Genomic DNA, 16,424 nt, shown 5'->3' on the forward strand with positions numbered 1-16,424 from the left:
CCCGCTGCTGCCGCTGCCCGGGGTGGGGGGGCTCGGGGCCCCCGCGCGGCCCCTGCCCGCCGCCTTCGCCCCTGCCCCGCCATGTGCCCGGGCCCGCTGGCCCATGGGGCGAGCGGGGGTCAGCCGGGAGGGGGCAAATCAGCCTGGGGGCGGGGGGGGGGATGCGGGGGGAGGGGGATGTCCGAGTGCCAGCGAGGCGACCCTTTGCAGCCACCCCGGCGGGGTCGGGGGCCGCGGTGATGGGCTGAGCGGTGGCGGGGGGGGGGGGGGGTGTGGCGAGGAGGAGGAGGATGAGGAGGAAGGAGGCGATGCAGGGCAGGGCGACTACAAGTCCCATGAGGCCGGGCGGTGCCGGGGGGCGCGGGGGAAGCACCGGGCGGGAGGGGCCGTGCCCGCCCCGCCCCGCGCCCCCCCGCGCCCCGCTCCGCCCCGCGCCGCGCCCGCCGCGCCGCTCCAGCATGCACGGAGGATGCTCGCCTCTTGCTCGGGCAGGAAGGGGCCGGAGGGCAGGTACCCGCTGCACTACCTCGTCTGGCACAACCGCGCCCGCGAACTGGACCGGGAGCTCAGCGCCAAGCAGGTGGGGGGGCGGGGGGGGGGGGCGGGCACCCCCGGGCACGGCCCGGTTCGGCTCGGCTCGGCTCGGCTCGGCTCGGGCTGATGCAATGCTGCCGGGCTGCAGCCGGGCTCCTGCTCGGGGCTGGGATGAGGATGGAGATGAGGCTGATGATGGGGTTGAGGGTGGGGATGGGGTCCCTCCCGGGGCTGGCAGGGCTCTGGGGGTGTCGTGCGTCCCCCCGCACCCCGGGACTATGCCAGCTGCCCCCGGGGCTGGCACAGAGCGGTGGGTACCACCCGCGGGTCCCCTGCATCCCCCAGTGCGTGCAGCCCCAAGCATCCCTCCCCACATGTCCCCGGCTCCCTGCTAGGCCTCTGCGGGGCCCCAGCACCCCAACCCACACCCCGCTTCTCAGGGTGCTGCCAGCCATGCTGGGGGTGCAGCCCCCAGCTCCCCACCCTCAGGCTGAGCCCCTCTCGGGGGCGACACAGGGCCCTGATGCTGCCGGGGCGCAGCCCCCCAGCCTCAGGAGGCCAGGCAGGTTCTTCTCAGGGCGAGGGGACCCACTCTGCCCCCCAGCCTGGGAACCCCCCAGCCAGCCGGTGACAGAGCGGGGCCGCGGGCACATCCCCAGGCGGGTTCCCAGCCTCCCTCTCCCCCGTGGCGTTGCAATTCAGGTAATTAAAACCCAACCCCAAAGACGCAGGAAACCGCAGGCGCTGGAGGGAGGCCGGCAGCGAGGCTGTGCCGAGCATCCCCAATCCCTCGGCCCAGCTCCTGGCACCCCAGGTTGCTGAGGGCCACGGCGGATGGACCCTGGTGATGCACGAAACAGGGGGCCGCCGTGCCGCGATGCTCCCGCCGGGATGCAGGCGATGGCTCCCGCCACACCCGCCTCCATTGTGGGGGCCGGCCGGGGGGCTGCGCCAGCATTGCCCCGGCCCCCCACCCCATCACCGGCGGTTTTATTTCCGTGGTAATTTGGGGTCATTTTTCCCAGGAGCTCGGCGCGGCAGAGATCAAAGCTGGGCGCAGGCGGCGGTGGCTCGGCGGGTGCAGGGAGATGCAGGGGCTGCGAGGGTGGCTCTGGCCCCACTCACCTGCAGAAAGGATTTCTAACCCACCCCGCCAAGCCTGGCCAGTGGAGGGGCTCTGCCATGGCCCCCACTGGGCCCCCACCACCCCCACCGCCATTTGCAGGGCAAGAGCAAAGCCAGCCCTGGGTACATCCCTGGGGTGCACAGGGGAGGGCCCATGGGTGCTGCAGGCCAGACCCCAGGGCAGGTGGGGGTTCGGGGGAAGGAGGTGGGGGCCAGCCCAGGCTGAGCCTCCCACCTTCATCTGGGGCATCCCGGGATGCGGTCCAGCCCTTCTCCCTCCCGGAGCATCCCCCAGGTAAACAGGTCAGGGCTGGTGCTGTCTGTGATGCTGGGGGCTGGTGTCCCCCTGCCCTGCAGCTCTGCCCTCCTGCCACCCCGGGGACCTGTGCGGGGCAGTGGCACCACGCAGGGCCCCCCACATGTGCAGGTGTTTGGGATTGGGAGGCGCTAGGGCAGCCGGCAGCATTCTCCTCTCCGTGTCCCCACGAGGGCCCTGTGTGGGTCACCCTTCAATTGGCACCGTGAGCTCCCATCCACGCTTGCCTCCACCTGGGGAGCGAGGGCCATTGGGTCCCCGTGGCAGGGACAGCACGAGGACATGGCAGGCAGTGACATGGAGCCCGTTGTGCCAGGACACCCCGCACTGCAGCCTGCCCCATCACGCGTGGCAGGGACCTGGGGCTGCACAGGGACAGCAGTGCCCAGCACCACCTTCCCGCGCTGGCCCGCTGTCCCCCACTGCCACCCGGGAGCATGCACTGGGGTCTGTGCCCAAGCTGAGGTCCCTCACCCCGGGGACAACCCTGGCAGAGGGGCTGCGCTGTGCCGTGCGCCTGGCTGGCACAGGAGGAGGAGCGGCCGAGCTGCGGTCCTGCGCTGCACCGCTGCCGCCCCGAAGCCATCCCTGTCACTGTCCCTGTCCTCGGTGGGTGCCACAGCCCCAGGACAGGCAGCACCCGGAGGTCTGTGCTGCAGACCCCAAGCCGGAGCCATCCCAGCGCCAGGGCCTGGGACCGAGCTCTCACTGGCGAAAACTGGGTCATGCTGTGTCCCCCGGGGTTGGCTCCAGCGCTGCGTCCCTGGAGCGGGGACCCTTGTCCCAGCCGGTGCTGGGGCAGGGCTGCGGCTAGGGAGCCCCACTGAGCCTGCAGCACCCGTCCCCCGGCTGGGGGGGCGATTGCTTTAATTAGAGTCATTTCATTAGCGCAATTAAGAAGCAGCAGTCGCCTGGAGAGTGTTAGAGCAGCATGCTGGCTCCCGGGAAACTGGGGGGCTGTTTTGCTCCAGTCGTGTGGGCAGCCTGGGGGGTCCCCCTGCCCGGTGAGCCCCTGGGGATGCGGGGCACGGGGATGCCCAGAGCCTGGGCAGGGATGGGGACGTCCCCAGGGCAGAGGGACAGCAGGACATGCCCAAGAGCAAGACAGGGACTTGCTGTAGGGCAAGAGCCTGGGCACGGGGGAGCTCAAACCCCACCCCTGGCCAGCCCCAAATGCCTCCAGGGTGCCCAGTTCCAGATGGCACCTTTGGGTGCTGCACCCCAGATTTGTGCTCCTGGGAGTGGCCTCCCCAAAACCCATGCCCTAATTCGGGGTTCATCCCCACTGCCTCCTGCCCCAGCAGCATCTGACTGCTCCTCTCAGGGCACAAGGCCCCCCCCGCCTCTCCATCAAGCCCCGAGCCGTGCCCCCAGCCCTGGGCACGGGTGCGATGCTGCACCTTGTGCACGGAGCGGGGCCTACGGGTGCTCAGGGCACCCACCACTGCTGCCGGCGGGCAAGGGATTCCTCGGGGCTGGCTGGGCGCCAGGCTCCGGGCTTGGCACAAACAATCGCAGCCCCAGCGCGCGGCTCCCCAGGGCCCGGGGATCCTCCGAGCAGCCGCTCTGCTCACGCAGCCGCCCGCCCCCGGCTCTGGCAGGGGAACACGTGCGCCCGCCGCAGCCCACGTCGCCCGCCGTGCTCCCGGCCCTGGCAGAGGGGGGCTGCCGGCAGCTGCTGCCTGGCAACTGGGCAGCAACCCCCTCCCCCCCAAATCCCAGAGGTGGGGGCTTTTCCCGAGCTTGCAGCTGCATGCGGAGCTCCATGCACCGCGCCGGGGGCATCCGTGCCCCCCCCAGCCACACCATGCCCCTGCTCCGTGCCCGCGTGGTGGGTGCAGCCCAGCCTGACCGTGCTGAGCCGCACTGGGTGCTGGCAGCCACCGCCGCACTCTCCTCACCCTCCCCATGGGGCTGGCAGTGGCTGTGGGGAGCAGGGAGAGCCTTTTGGGGTGCAGTGCATGTGCATCTCTTGGGGGAGCTCAGGGATGGGGATGCTCTCCGAGATACCAGCAAATGTCGGCTGCTTTCCCCAGCTGTTCCAGCTGGGAGCCTGGTGTCTGTGGGCAGGCATTGGGGGGGTGAGATCCAGCCACCCCCGGTGCCCTCTGAGTCCCGCTCCCTCCCGGCAGGCTGACATTGAGCAGCTGGACCCCCGAGGACGCACCCCGCTGCACCTGGCCACCACGCTGGGCCACCTCGAGTGCGCCAGGGTGCTGCTGAAGCACGGCGCCGATGTGGGCAAGGAGAACCGCAGCGGCTGGACAGGTGAGCGGGGGGGCTTGCTGCCTCGGTCCTCCACCAGCCTGCCCTGGCATGGGCACGGGCATGGGCATGAGCACGGGCACGAGCACGGGCACGGCCACGCTCAACCTGCTGCTGCAGCTCCCCACGGGACAGCTCACGCGGTGGTGCACGCACATGGCTCCTGTGCAGTGGCCGGCTCTGCTGCGCCGTGCCATGCCACGCTGTGCCATGCCGTGCCACGCTGTGCCATGCTGTGCCGTGCCACCCCGCTGGGCACTGCCCCTCTCTGCCCTGCAGTCCTGCAGGAGGCTGTGAGCACCCGCGACCTGGAGCTGGTGCAGCTGGTCCTGCGCTACCGCGACTACCAGAGAGCCATCAAGCGCCTGGCCGGGATCCCCATCCTGCTGGAGAAGCTGCGCAAGGTACCTCCCTCTGGCGGGGCCACCAGGGCGGCCGTGGGGGATGCCGGCCACGGGCTCCTCCTGACCCTGCTGTGCTCTCCACAGGCCCAGGACTTTTACGTGGAGATGAAGTGGGAGTTCACCAGCTGGGGTAAGCTCGGGGCAGAGCATAGCCAGGGGGAGCGGGAGTTTCCCGGCAGAGCCTCCCCCATCTCTGGTGCTGCCCCCAGCCCCAGCATCCGTCCCCGTCCCCAGGATGGGGGCACCTGTCCCCTTTCCACCCTACACCCCAAGTTTGCAGACCCCCATCTCGCCGAGGCGCTGGGTTCTCGGACACGTCCCCCACCCGGCTCAGCGCTGGCAGCCCACCCAGGGGTGCAGGGTGGCCCCATCGTTGGCTGGGCTATCACCGTCTCTCTCCAGTGCCGCTGGTGTCCAAGATCTGCCCCAGTGACACCTACAAGGTGTGGAAGAGTGGCCAGAACCTGCGGGTGGACACCACGCTGCTGGGCTTCGACCATATGACCTGGCAGCGGGGCAACCGCAGCTTCGTTTTTCGGGGACAAGGTGAGCCGTCACTGGGGTGTCCCGCCCCGGCGGGGAGCACTGGCAGAGCCCTTTGGCACCGGGGCAGGGCTGGGTGACATGGCGGGGACCGTGGTTGTTCCTGTGTACCCTGACCCCCCCACCTTCCCCTAGACACCAGCGCAGTGGTGATGGAGATCGACCACGACCGGCGGGTGGTCTACTCGGAGACGCTGGCCCTGGCCGGCCACGACCAGGAGGTGCTGCTGGCTGCTGTGCAGCCCACCGAGGAGCAGGTGATGGGGCGGCTGACGGCCCCCGTCGTCACCACCCAGCTCGACACCAAGAACATCGCCTTTGAGAGGTGGGCTGGGGGCGGCACCGAGCCCCCCCCCCCAGGGATGCACAGCCCCCCGGGGTGCCCGCACTCTGGGCTGTCCGAGCGAGACCATCCATCGCTCACGGTGCCCTGTGTCACCCCCAGGAACAAGTCCGGGATCCTGGGCTGGAGGAGCGAGAAGACGGAAATGGTGAATGGGTACGAGGCCAAGGTGAGAGCCGGGGTGCGGGCTGAGCTGCCCGAGGGGAATATGGCCAGCTCAGGGCAGGAGTATCTCCCTCTGGCATTCCCCCTCCTCGGCCAGGTCTACGGCGCATCCAACGTGGAGCTGATCACACGGACGCGGACCGAGCACCTCTCGGACCAGCACAAGGGCAAGAGCAAAGGTGGAGCCGGCATGGGCTGGGTGGGCAGGGTGCTGCACCGGCTCCAGCCCTGACCCCCTCCTCTCCCGCAGGCAGTAAGACCCCCCTGCAGTCCTTCCTGGGCATCGCCGAGCAGCACGTGGGGCCCAACAACGGGGTGAGTGTCCCAGGGGTCCCGGTGGGTGGGTGGCCCTGTGGCCGGACCCCTCCGTTACCCCGCTGCGGTGTCCCGCAGACGCTGATCACGCAGACGCTGAGCCACGCCAACCCCACCGCCATCACCCCTGAGGAGTACTTCAACCCCAACTTCGAGCTGGGCAACCGGGACATGGGGCGGCCCATGGAGCTCACCACCAAGACACAGAAGTGAGGGGGGAAGGAGCAGATTGGGGACCCCCCCGTCTCCCCCTCGACTGCTGCAGAGCACCCGGGGGGGCAGGCAGGGGTCCCCAGCCCGGCGCCTGTCCCCCGCAGGTTCAAGGCGAAGCTGTGGCTGTGTGAGGACCACCCGCTGTCCCTCTGCGAGCAGGTTGCCCCCATCATCGACCTCATGGCAATAAGCAATGCGCTCTTCGCCAAACTGCGGGACTTCATCACCCTGCGCCTCCCGCCCGGCTTCCCCGTCAAGATCGGTATGGGGGGTGGTCTTTGCCGCCGGCACGGGTGGCACAGCCGGCTTCCCTCCCTGCTTTTTTTCCCTTTCCTGCAGAAATCCCCATCTTCCACATCCTCAATGCCCGCATCACCTTTGGGAACCTCAATGGGTGCGACGAGCCCGTCAGCTCCCTGCGGCACAGCCCCAGCAGCGAGGCACCCTCACCCAGCAGCGACTCCTCCAGCGTCAGCAGCTCCAGCTCCCTGAGTACGCGGGTGGGGGAAACACGGCTTCGGGGGGGCAGCGGGACACAGGGGGCCCAGCCGTGCCGACGCCTGTCTCCCTGCAGCCTCGTGCCGGGCATGCGAGATGGACCCGGCACTGTTCGAGGTGCCGCGGGGGTACAGCGTGGTGGGCACCCACCAGGACGCCCTGCGGGAGGACGAGGATGACCTGCTGCAGTTCGCCATCCAGCAGAGCCTGCTGGAAGCGGGCAGTGAGTACGACCAGGTGGGTACTGCCACCCCCCTGCCTCCTCCTGCCCCCCCCGGCTGGGGGACCCCACTGCCCACCCTGTCCTGATGCTGCCCTGGGATGCTCACCCCACCTTGTCCCAACCCTGCATCCCGCGGCGGTGGGTCAGAGCTCATGTAGAGGGGCCGGGTTTTGGGGTGCTGGGGGGGGATGCCACTCTCCAAGCACGCCTCTGCCACCGGCTGCAGGTCACCATTTGGGAAGCCCTAACCAACAGCAAGCCGGGCACCCACCCCATGTCGCACGAGGGCCGCCGAGGAGACAGGTTGGTAAGGTCCGGCCAACCCCCCCGGAGGGGAGTGGGAGTGGGTGCTGGCCCCCCGGGGACCCCCGCTGAGACCCTGCCACCCCCCCAGGACTCCCCAGCACACGGTGGCCCCCCGGCCCCCTGTTGCCCCGGCCCCGGGGGGCGGCGGGGGGCCCAGCGCCCTGTTCCCCAGCTACGCGGAGCAGCTGCGGCTGGCCATGGCGCTGTCGGCGCGGGAGCAGGAGGAAGCCGAGCGCCGGACGCGCCAGGAAGAAGAGGAGCTGCAGCGGATCCTGCAGCTCTCACTGATGGAGAAGTGACCCCACGCCTCTGCTGAGCCCCCCCCCACCCACCCCAACGGGGGTGGGGACGGGGACACAGCCAGTGCCATGTATGGGGGCATGGAGGGGGAGCGGGGTGGGGGGAGCCAGCCCAAGCGCTGCGGAGGGCAAATGGGGAGGGGGGTGCAGGATTTGGTCCTGGCATGGGGGAGATCGTCCCCATAGCTGGGGCGGTGCTGGGGTGTGGGGAGGAGGCACCCCACAGCAGGACAGCTGGGGTGTCAGGGATGGGGGGGGGCACCCCCATGGACTGTACCTCACCCCCGGGACAGCCCTAGCCCCCCCCCAACCGCCCCATGGGGTGCTGCTCGGCCCCTCACCCTGGGAAGGTGGTGGGGGGCACATCCTGCCCCAGATAGGGGGGCTGCCAGCTGCATGGGGTCCCGGGGTGCCCCCGGAGCTGGGGAGCTCTGCCCAGCCCCCTCGGCCCCCCTGCCCAGGCGCTACCAAGTGCACTTACCCGGGAGCTGCTCTGCCTGCCAGCGGGGTTGGGGGGGCTCAGCCCCATTGCACCCCACAGCCAGCGTAGGGCTGCACAGCCGCCCCCCACCCCGGCACAGGGGTCCGCTGGGGCAGCCGAGGGGGTGCCTGCAAAAGGCCACCCGGTGTCACCCCCCCCTTATCCCCTGCTCGCACCCCCCTACCCTGCTCGGATGCCCCCCCTTGGCAGCGCTGTACCCCCTCGTCCCGGGCACTGACCCCAAGAGAAACCTTACGTCAAATGGTGCTAACCCCCCGCCCCGGGCTGCTCCCCCTTTGCACATGGGGGCTGGGGGCTGGGGGGGGGGGGGGCCGGGCTCACTCCCCTGGGACTTTTCGTAGCCGGCGTCCCCCCTGCCCCACCACGCACCCCACAAGCAACATCTGGGCCAAGGCTGGGGGAGCCCGAGCAGCTCCGACCACGGCCAACACCAATAAATGCTCTTTAATGTTTCTCGGCCTGTCTCTGCCTGCGCCGGGGCCATGCAGGCAGCGGGGTGCAGGCAGGGCCCCCCGACGTGGCGGTCCCACGTCCCCGGTACCTGCCATGCGGCCACGGGTGGCCGAGCCCTTTATTAAAGGGGGACCCAGGAGCAAAGAGCCAGTGGGGAGCACCCGCCGAGGGGGGCAATGGGGCAGGGGGAGGCGAGGGGGGAGAGGGTTGGGGGGTGTAGCACCGTACCCAAGCACATCCTGGCCGGGGGGCCCGGCAGCCCCCTATCCTGGGAGGATGCTGGCGCCCAGTTTGCAGGTCCCCGAGGAGGGATGCTCAGCAGCCCCAGCCTGTGGGCACCGAAGCGGGACCCCCCCCGGACGCCGCAGCAGGGTGCCGATGTGCTGGGCCACCCCGGGAGCAGGATGCGACCGATGCCAGTGGTGGGGGGTCAGGGTCTGACCCCTTCCCTGCAGCCTTGCCTCCTGGGGAAAGAACATGGCTCTGGGCTCCTGCCCTCTGCAGGGACTTGGCTTTAATCCCCGGGGGGGCCGGGGCAGTCCTTGCCCTGCCCGTGGCCATGGCCGCCGCGCTAGTCCGTGCCGTTGGTGAACTGGCAGAGTTTGTTCTCCAGGTCGGAGATGCGCTTCTCCTGTGCTTGGACCGTCTCCTTCAGGGCACGGATCTCCTCCAGCACCTCCTCCAAGGCTGGCTGCTGCAGGGTTGGGGGACACGTGGAGTCACGGGGGAGCCCCCTACGGCCCCCCCAGCCCCACCCCAGATGTCCCATCCCCAGGACACTCACAGAGAAGTCGGGATTGCAGGTGGAGTGGCTGTGGCGGCGGCCCGGGGGGGGCTTGCTGTCCAGGATGTTCTTCTTGACCACCTTCAGCTCCCGGTTCTTGACGGGGACGTAGCCGTCCCGCAGCGAGATGAGGATGGGCTCCGCATCCTTCCCTGACAGCCACTCGTCCGCCTCCAGGGCCGGCTCGGGGCCCGGCGTGTCGGGGTACAGGTCGTCCTGGAAGAGGTCTGACTGCAGGGGCAAGGGAGATGGCAGTGAGATGGGGTGGCACCCCCAGACCCCCCCATCTCCCCCGGGACCCCTGCGGGCTCACCTTGCGCGGCACCGTCATGACGATGGGCTCGCACTTGCGCTCATGCAGCTTGAAAAACCTGCGTGGGGCAGAGGTGGTCAGGGTCCGGCTGCTCCCCCCGACCCCTCCGCCTCCCCCCAGTCCCCCCCAGCTCTCACCTGGCAATCTCGCACTTGCTGACATCCAGCCCGCGCTTGGGCATGAAGCCCATGCCCCGCTGCGGCTCCTTGCTACTGTAGGTGTTCAGGTAGTGCACGTAGGGTGCCTCATCCGTGATCTCAAAATATCGGATGCTGCTGTCCCCCTGTGGGTGTGGGGAGGGGTGTCAGCCGGCCCCAGCACCCCCAGGGACAGGATGACATGGCGGGGGGGTGCCTGGGGGGTTACCTTCCCACAGAGGTAGACAATGCTGGAGTCGGGGTCATAGAAGGGCAGCAGGACCCCATTGCTTGTGTCCATCTCCTGCAGGGCGATGGGCTCCTCAAAGTTTTTCTGCGGGGCCAGAGCGGTGGTGGGAGGGTGAGCGGCAGCCCCAAAACCCCCATCCCGGTTAGTCACACGCGTTAGCCACGGCACACTGCGGGGACGGGGCTCGTCCCCCCCAGGGTACGCAACCCCCCGGGCAGGCAGCTTGGCATGCCCCCTCCAGCACCCCTGCCCCACTCCCGCTTACCTGCACGACTGGGCGCACCCCACCCTAGCTTGCCCCCCCCAGCACTCCCTGCCCCCCCACCCCCTCCCCACACCCGGCACAGCACGGCACACTTGGGAACTTGGCATCTTTTGGAGGGGGGGATGCAGCAGGCACCCCATCCAGGGGTGGGGGGGCAGAGGGTCGGGGGTGGGGGGGGCCAAGTTCCCGGGGCAGCACTCCATGCGGCCTTGTTACCGGGTCCCACAAGCCCAGCTCCCGCTGGCTCATTCTGGTAAAGCCCGTGGTAAAGATGTGTCCTTCCCGTGTGAAGATGGCCCGTACGGGCCTCAGCCCTTCGTGGGGGGCAAACCTCTCCTGGGGGGAGGGGGAGAGAGTCAGCACAGGGTAGGGGCAGGGGGGAAAATGGGGGGGGTCCGGATCTGTCCCCCAAAACAGTCGCTGAGTCCTGCTCCTGGGGAGTGCATGAGTCTCCAGGGGCACACGCGCTGCCGGAGAACATCCCTGGCACCCGGTGCGTCCCCGGCTCCGCGGGGTCCCCGGGGCGGCGCTGGCTGGGCGGGAGCCGCCATCTCGTACCAGGTCCCAGAGGCCCAGCTGCCGCTCACTCATCTTGCTGAAGCCGGTGGTGAAGATCTTGCCATCGGCCATGAAGATGGCGCGGATGGGGCGGGCACCGTCGTGTGGTTTGGCTTTCTCCTGCGCTGGCCGTTAGCGGGTTAAAACCAAAGACAGAGACGCGCGGGTGCGGGCGGTTAGTAGGGTCAGGCAGGCACCGGGGAGGGGGGACCCGGCGGCGGGATGGTGGGGGGACACGGCGGGGCCACTCACCGCCACGACCTGCTGCTTGCGAGGGTCGATGACGCGGACCTTCTTGTCCTTGCAGGTGGTGACGAGGAGGCTGCCGTTGCGGTTCCAGCCCACGTTGTAGATGAGGTCAGTGTGCATGTCCTCCAGCACCAGCAGCATCTCCCCCGTGCCCACGTTCCAGAGGATCACCAGGTTGTCACAGCCTGCGGAGGACCGACAGGATGGACGCCGTCACCCCGCGGATCCCACCCGACCCCGGGGAGGGTGACCCGGGACCCCCTTACCTGCGCTGAGCAGGACGTTGCGGGCGGTGGGGTGCCACGAGATGATGCCCACCCGCTTGGAGTGTCCCTCCAGCGTCACCACTGGCTCCGTGACGTTGCGGACGGGGACGTAGTCGGGGATCTGCCACACCTGGGTGAGGACGGAGAGCGGGGTGTGGGGCAGCGGGCATCACCCCGCGGGTGAGCGCTATGCGGCTGAGGGCCTCGGAGCCAATTAACCTCATCGTTAATCGCGGCTCAGGCTGCGGGGAGAGTGGCGAGGGGACGGCAGCAGTGCCTGCATCCTGGGGTGCATCTCCAGCGCTCGGGGTGCTGGTGGGCACAGGGAGGGGGGCACGGCCGGGGCACAGCCCCCCACCCCCAGCTATTCCTTGGTGCTGAGTCGCCGGGGCAGGTATATTTAGCACAAACTGCTGCATCATGGAGAGAGCAGCCGCCGCCAGCGCGAACGCATGGCACTGGGGCTAAAAATAGGCCAGTGACACTTCACAGGCGGCGAAGGCGGGGGGATGCTCCACGCCGCTCCCCCCGCGCCTGCCGCCACCCTCCCGCCCGGCGTCCGGCCCCTCACCATGACGGTGGTGTCCTCGGAGGCGCTGGCGATGACGTTGTCATTGTGGGGACACCAGTCGATGTCCAGCACGGGCGCTGTGTGCCCCGTCACCAGCGGGTGGTTCTTGTCCACCCGTCCCGTCTGCAATGCCGAGGTGCTGGGATGAGTCCCCAGAGGCTGGGGGGGCCCTGCCAGGTGCCCCCCCAAGCCCCAGCCCAGCCACCACGTGCAGCTGTGGCACAAGCGGGGACACGCAGGGGGCCCTGGTGGTGGCCAGAGCTTTGCACCTGCCTCAAAGGGGGAAACTGAGGCACACAGTGGGAATGGGTCTCACTTAGCGCAAGGCCCCATAGGGACGCAGAGGGGAACGATGTGCCCCGGGAGAGGTTGTTTTCTGTCCCCTCTGATGGCAAGGAGGGGCTGGGGACCCCCTCCCAGCTGGGATGGGCAGGGCAGACCCCCACCCCACTGGGATGCTCCCTGGGCATCGCGTGCCCCCGGGGAATTTGGGCTGGGGAGGAAGCAGCCGGGGGTTTCCTGCATCACCGCAGTCGCCTCCGGGACGTCGCCCTTCGCTGGTGCCGATGACCACCCCCGGCTGCCTCTGCCCCGAGCCCCCACTTGAGGACAGGGATGTTGGGGCAAAGCTGTCAGGCTCTGGGGCCACAGCAGCCCCCCCAAAAGCAGAGTCCATCAGCACATCCCCCCCAGGACATCCCAGGGGGCCACACCCCGGCAGCCTCCCCGCTCACCTTGGCGAGGGGCAGGACGATGAAGGCCCCCCCGCCGCCGGACTCCACGATGATGGCCACAAACTTGGGGTTGACGGCACAGAAGGAGCTGTCCCACGTCACCTTGGAGACACGGATGTCCTCGTACATCTGGTCAGCCTTCACCGGCTGCCCGAAGACGTGCCGGAACTTGCTCTGGCGCACCACGCGGCGGCTCATGGCTGGGGGATGCAGGGTCAGGCCGTGACCCCCCCCCGCACAGCATGGAGGGGTTTTGACCCCCTCAGACCTCACGCTCCGAGAGACCCCCTCCCTACCCTGGGCACAGGAGGCAAGCCTGGGGACACGGAGGTGGCGGGGGAATGAGGGTGCAGGATGGTGCCCGATACAGCCCTGACCCCGCGGCAGGGACCGGGGGCAGCCCTAGTGCAGGCGGGTGTGGGTGCTGCCAGTGCTGGGGACGGGCATCCCGCGGCCGGAGCCGCTTGTGCAGCTGTCCCACACCCTGTGCTGTCCTGTGTCCCACGGCTGCGCCATGCCCCACGGCTGGCACTGGGGTTGGCACATGAGCAGCTGCAGTAGAGAAGCAGGGCTGAGGGGAGTTTGGGGCGAGCACAGAGGTGCCATGCACCCAGTCACAGCTTGTCCCTGCGGTGGCCCGAGGTCGCCTGGCTCAACCCAGCACCAACCCAACGCTGTGCCTCCAGTGTTGCCCACCCACTGCCTCCCCCATGGGCCCCTGCCCCAGGGCTCCGCGTGTGCCCCCAACCCACTCACCCGGCACTGCCGCCGGGCGAGGGCTGGACCCGGCACAGCCACACAGCCCCATGGGCACGCCGGGCTGCCGAGGAGTCCCCTGTGCTCAGCACAGCCTCGGTGGGGTCTCCAGCCCTCAGCCACAGCCGGGCATGCTGCCCACAATCATCCATTGCTGTCCCGAGCCTGTGCTGCTCCTCTGACCTGCCGAGGGGCACTGAGCCTCTCAGGACCCTGAAACCCCTGGAGCTGGGGCTCTGCAGCACCCATGAGTCACTCTTGGCCCTGGGGAGCCCCCTGTGCTCTTTTGGGGCCTCAGCCATTGCCAGGGGCCATATCCAGCCACCAAACCACAGCCCGGAGGGCCAGGCACTGCTGCCCCTGGCCTGCGGGGCCGGTGTGGGCAGAGGTAGGAGCAGATCTGCTCCTCCGTGTCCCAGCCGGTGGCTTTTGGCCAGGGCACGTGCAGCACCAAGCCAAGCCACATCTACCCGGTCCCTGGGCGTCCCCAGAGGTCCCCGTGGCCCTTCACCATCGCCTCTGGCCTGGCAGGGCGGGTGCGGGTCAGAGCCAGGCGCTGAGGGGGCTCGGAGCCCTGCTACCAAGGGGGGCTGGACGCTGGCACTGCTGGTGTCACCCCCATGGCCCCAGGCACGGTCCCCAGCCCTGGGGAGGAGTGAGCGGGCTCCACGGGGATGCCCTCTAGGTATCCATCGCCAGTGGGAGCAGAGCTTGGGGTGCAGGCATGCAGGGGAGGGGGTGACGGCCTGGCTGGCTGGGCAGAGTGCAGACAGCGTGCAGGCAGGGTGCAGACAGGGTGCGGGGTGCAGGTGAGGTGCAGAGGTGGTGCAGGCAGAGTTGAGCAGGGTGCAGGCAGTGTGTAGGGTGCAGGCTGGACTGGGTAGGGTGCAGGTGGGGTGCAAGCAGAGTTGGGCAGGGTACAGGCAGGACTGAATGGGGTGCAGGCAGAGTTCAGGTGGGGTGCTAGCAGGGTGCAGGCAGGGCTGAACGGGGTGCAGGCAGGGTACAGACAGGGTGCAAGCAGGGTGCTAGTGGTCTGCAGGCAGGGTGCCGGCAGGGTGCTAGCAGGCTGCAGGCATGACAGCTGGACGGGGTGCAGGCAGGGTGTTTGCAGGCGGGGTGCGGGCAGGGTGGGATGGGGTGCCAGCAGGGAGCAGGCAGGGTGCAGGCAGGGTGCTAGCAGCCTGCAGGCGGGGTCAGGCGGGGTCCGGGCGCGATCCAGGCAGGGTGCAGGCAGGGTGCAAGGCACGATGCAGGCAGGACAGCCCCGCTCCCCGCTCCCCACTCCCCGGCCGTGCCATTACGTTGCCACAATTGAATCCGCAGCGGCTGCTCGGGAACGACCAGAGGTCACTTTCCAAATATAGCCATCTCCTGCCGGGCGGCGGGCGGGCGGGCGAGGGGCCGGGGGACCGGGGGGCCGCGGCCCCGCCCCCCGCCGCCCCCCCCCCCGCCTCCGCCGGTGCCCGCCGCCGGCCCCGGCCCGCCCGGCCCCGGCTCCCACCTGCGCTCCGCGGCTCCTGCGCGCTGCGGGCGCGCCCGGCGCTGCGCTGCGCCCCGCTCGGCTCCGCCCGGCTCGGCCCCGCTCCGCTCCCCACGGCCCGGCCCGGCCCGGCCCGGCCCGGCGCGGCCCCGCTCCGCTCCGCTCCGCTCCGCCCGGCTGGGCTCGGCACCGCGCAGTGCCGCTGCCGCAGAGAACAGCTGAGCCGAGCCGGGCGCCGGGGCCGGCACAGCCCCCCCGCGGCGGGCACCGGGAGAAGGGGGGGGCCCCGGCCGGGCCCCGCCTGCCCCCGCACCCTGCCCGGCCCCCTGCCCGCCCCCCCGCGGGGATGGGGGCAGCCCTGGCACAGCCGGCCCCCGCTCCCTCCCCGAAAGCGGGGGGCCCCAGGGTGCCCGCAGCCCCCCCACCCCGGCACGGTGCATGGGAGCCCCTCGGCCCAGCGCTGCGGGGGGGCCGGGGGGCGGAGAAGCCCCTCGGCCCCCTCCTGCCGGGCGGCGCCTTCCCAAAGCATTGGGGTGAAGCAAGGGGAGGGTCAGCCCTCGGCCCCCCCCGGGGTCAGCTCTGCCCAGGGCTCAAGCGGGACACGGGGCCGCTGGGCACCCCGCAGGGCTGCGACCCCGAGGTGGGTCCCCCCGCACCCTGGGGCCAGTCCAGCCCCGCAGAGACCACGGCCACGGGCTGGGCCCCGGGCTCCCGCCACCCACAGCACCCCGTGGGCTCGCTGCCTCCCCCCCGGGAGCAAGGGGGCTGCAACCCCCGGGGGTGAGCCCCCGTCAGCCCCGGCCCTGCATAGCGGGATGGTTACAGGCACGTTCAGAAGCCAGATTTGGGATTTAGCAGAGCCCAGCCCCGCAGGGATGCCCTGGCCCAAGGGGATTAAGGGATTGCAGGGCTCGGGGACCCGTGGCAGGGGAGCCGTGGTTCCTGGAAAGGCAGCAAAGCCCTGGACCCTACAAGGGCACCGAGCGGAGCCGGACGAGCATTGGCTGTGCTGAGCAGGAGGGGGCAGCTGGCAAAAAGGCAGGAAAAAGGTGACATTCTCGCTTGCCCGCCCAAAGGGGTGGCAGGGAGGGAGGGGGCCACAGAGGCACTCCCTGCCTGCTTGCCCCATCCCGCCAGGGCTCTGGCTTGCTCTGCCCTTGGAGCTTGGGGACGGAGTGAGCCCCGTGTCCTATGTCCCCAACTCCAAGCTACGTTCCCAGAAAGTGGAGAAAAGACCCCGGGAAGCCTTTCCCCAGCCGGTGTGGGGGGAGTGAGAAGGGATGGGGCACCCCAGGGATGCTGCCAGCCCCGCCATGCCCCGCCGCGATGGCCGTGCACCCCTGGTCCCACACCCTGGTGCTCGCTCAGCCCAGCGGGAAGCTTCACGCAGGGACAGTGAGGCTGAGCTCTGGAAGATTTGGCTCTCTCCGTACCCCGTGCTCACAGCCCCGCTGCTCCCCACGGGCAGGCAGGCCCGAGGGAGCCCGCAGAGGCCTCTGTGCCACACTTGCTTGCCATGACAGGGGACGCGATGGAGCAAAACCAACTCACCCG

The 16,424-nt window shown here is 69.9% G+C and overlaps 2 protein-coding genes across 6 annotated transcripts; one reads left to right on the forward strand and one right to left on the reverse strand.

The window, feature by feature from the left end:
* The first annotated feature begins 428 nt into the window (after positions 1-428).
* On the forward strand, positions 429-8,503 carry ANKRD13B (ankyrin repeat domain 13B). 2 transcript variants are annotated; one of them, XM_087751865.1, is made up of 15 exons: positions 429-580; positions 4,108-4,243; positions 4,520-4,644; positions 4,729-4,774; positions 5,047-5,190; positions 5,323-5,512; positions 5,633-5,699; positions 5,793-5,874; positions 5,946-6,010; positions 6,089-6,219; positions 6,328-6,485; positions 6,563-6,715; positions 6,798-6,958; positions 7,171-7,251; positions 7,339-8,503. In XM_087751865.1, exons 1-15 carry the CDS (start codon positions 470-472, stop codon positions 7,564-7,566), a joined length of 1,878 nt encoding a protein of 625 aa, XP_087607991.1. In that variant the 5' UTR covers positions 429-469; the 3' UTR covers positions 7,567-8,503. The 2 variants fall into 2 exon arrangements, with proteins under 2 accessions (XP_087607991.1, XP_087607992.1); XM_087751866.1 differs by having other exon boundaries at positions 7,171-7,247.
* CORO6 (coronin 6) lies at positions 8,481-15,027 on the reverse strand. Of its 4 annotated transcripts, XM_087751870.1 has the most exons (12): positions 14,892-15,027; positions 12,632-12,831; positions 11,898-12,020; positions 11,327-11,456; positions 11,064-11,245; positions 10,812-10,931; positions 10,470-10,589; positions 9,968-10,072; positions 9,739-9,884; positions 9,602-9,659; positions 9,289-9,519; positions 8,481-9,198 (listed from the first exon to the last, which is right to left on the reverse strand). In XM_087751870.1, exons 2-12 carry the CDS (start codon positions 12,827-12,829, stop codon positions 9,076-9,078), a joined length of 1,536 nt encoding a protein of 511 aa, XP_087607996.1. In that variant the 5' UTR covers positions 12,830-12,831; positions 14,892-15,027; the 3' UTR covers positions 8,481-9,075. The 4 variants fall into 4 exon arrangements, with proteins under 4 accessions (XP_087607996.1, XP_087607993.1, XP_087607994.1 ...); XM_087751867.1 differs by lacking the exon at positions 10,812-10,931; XM_087751868.1 differs by lacking the exon at positions 10,470-10,589.
* Positions 15,028-16,424: the final 1,397 nt, after the last annotated feature.

This window comes from Nipponia nippon, unplaced genomic scaffold (assembly GCF_047370975.1).
Source record: "Nipponia nippon isolate SJK-2023a ecotype South Korea unplaced genomic scaffold, ASM4737097v1 scaffold_15, whole genome shotgun sequence".
In the NCBI taxonomy this organism is placed as follows: Eukaryota; Metazoa; Chordata; class Aves; order Pelecaniformes; family Threskiornithidae; genus Nipponia; species Nipponia nippon.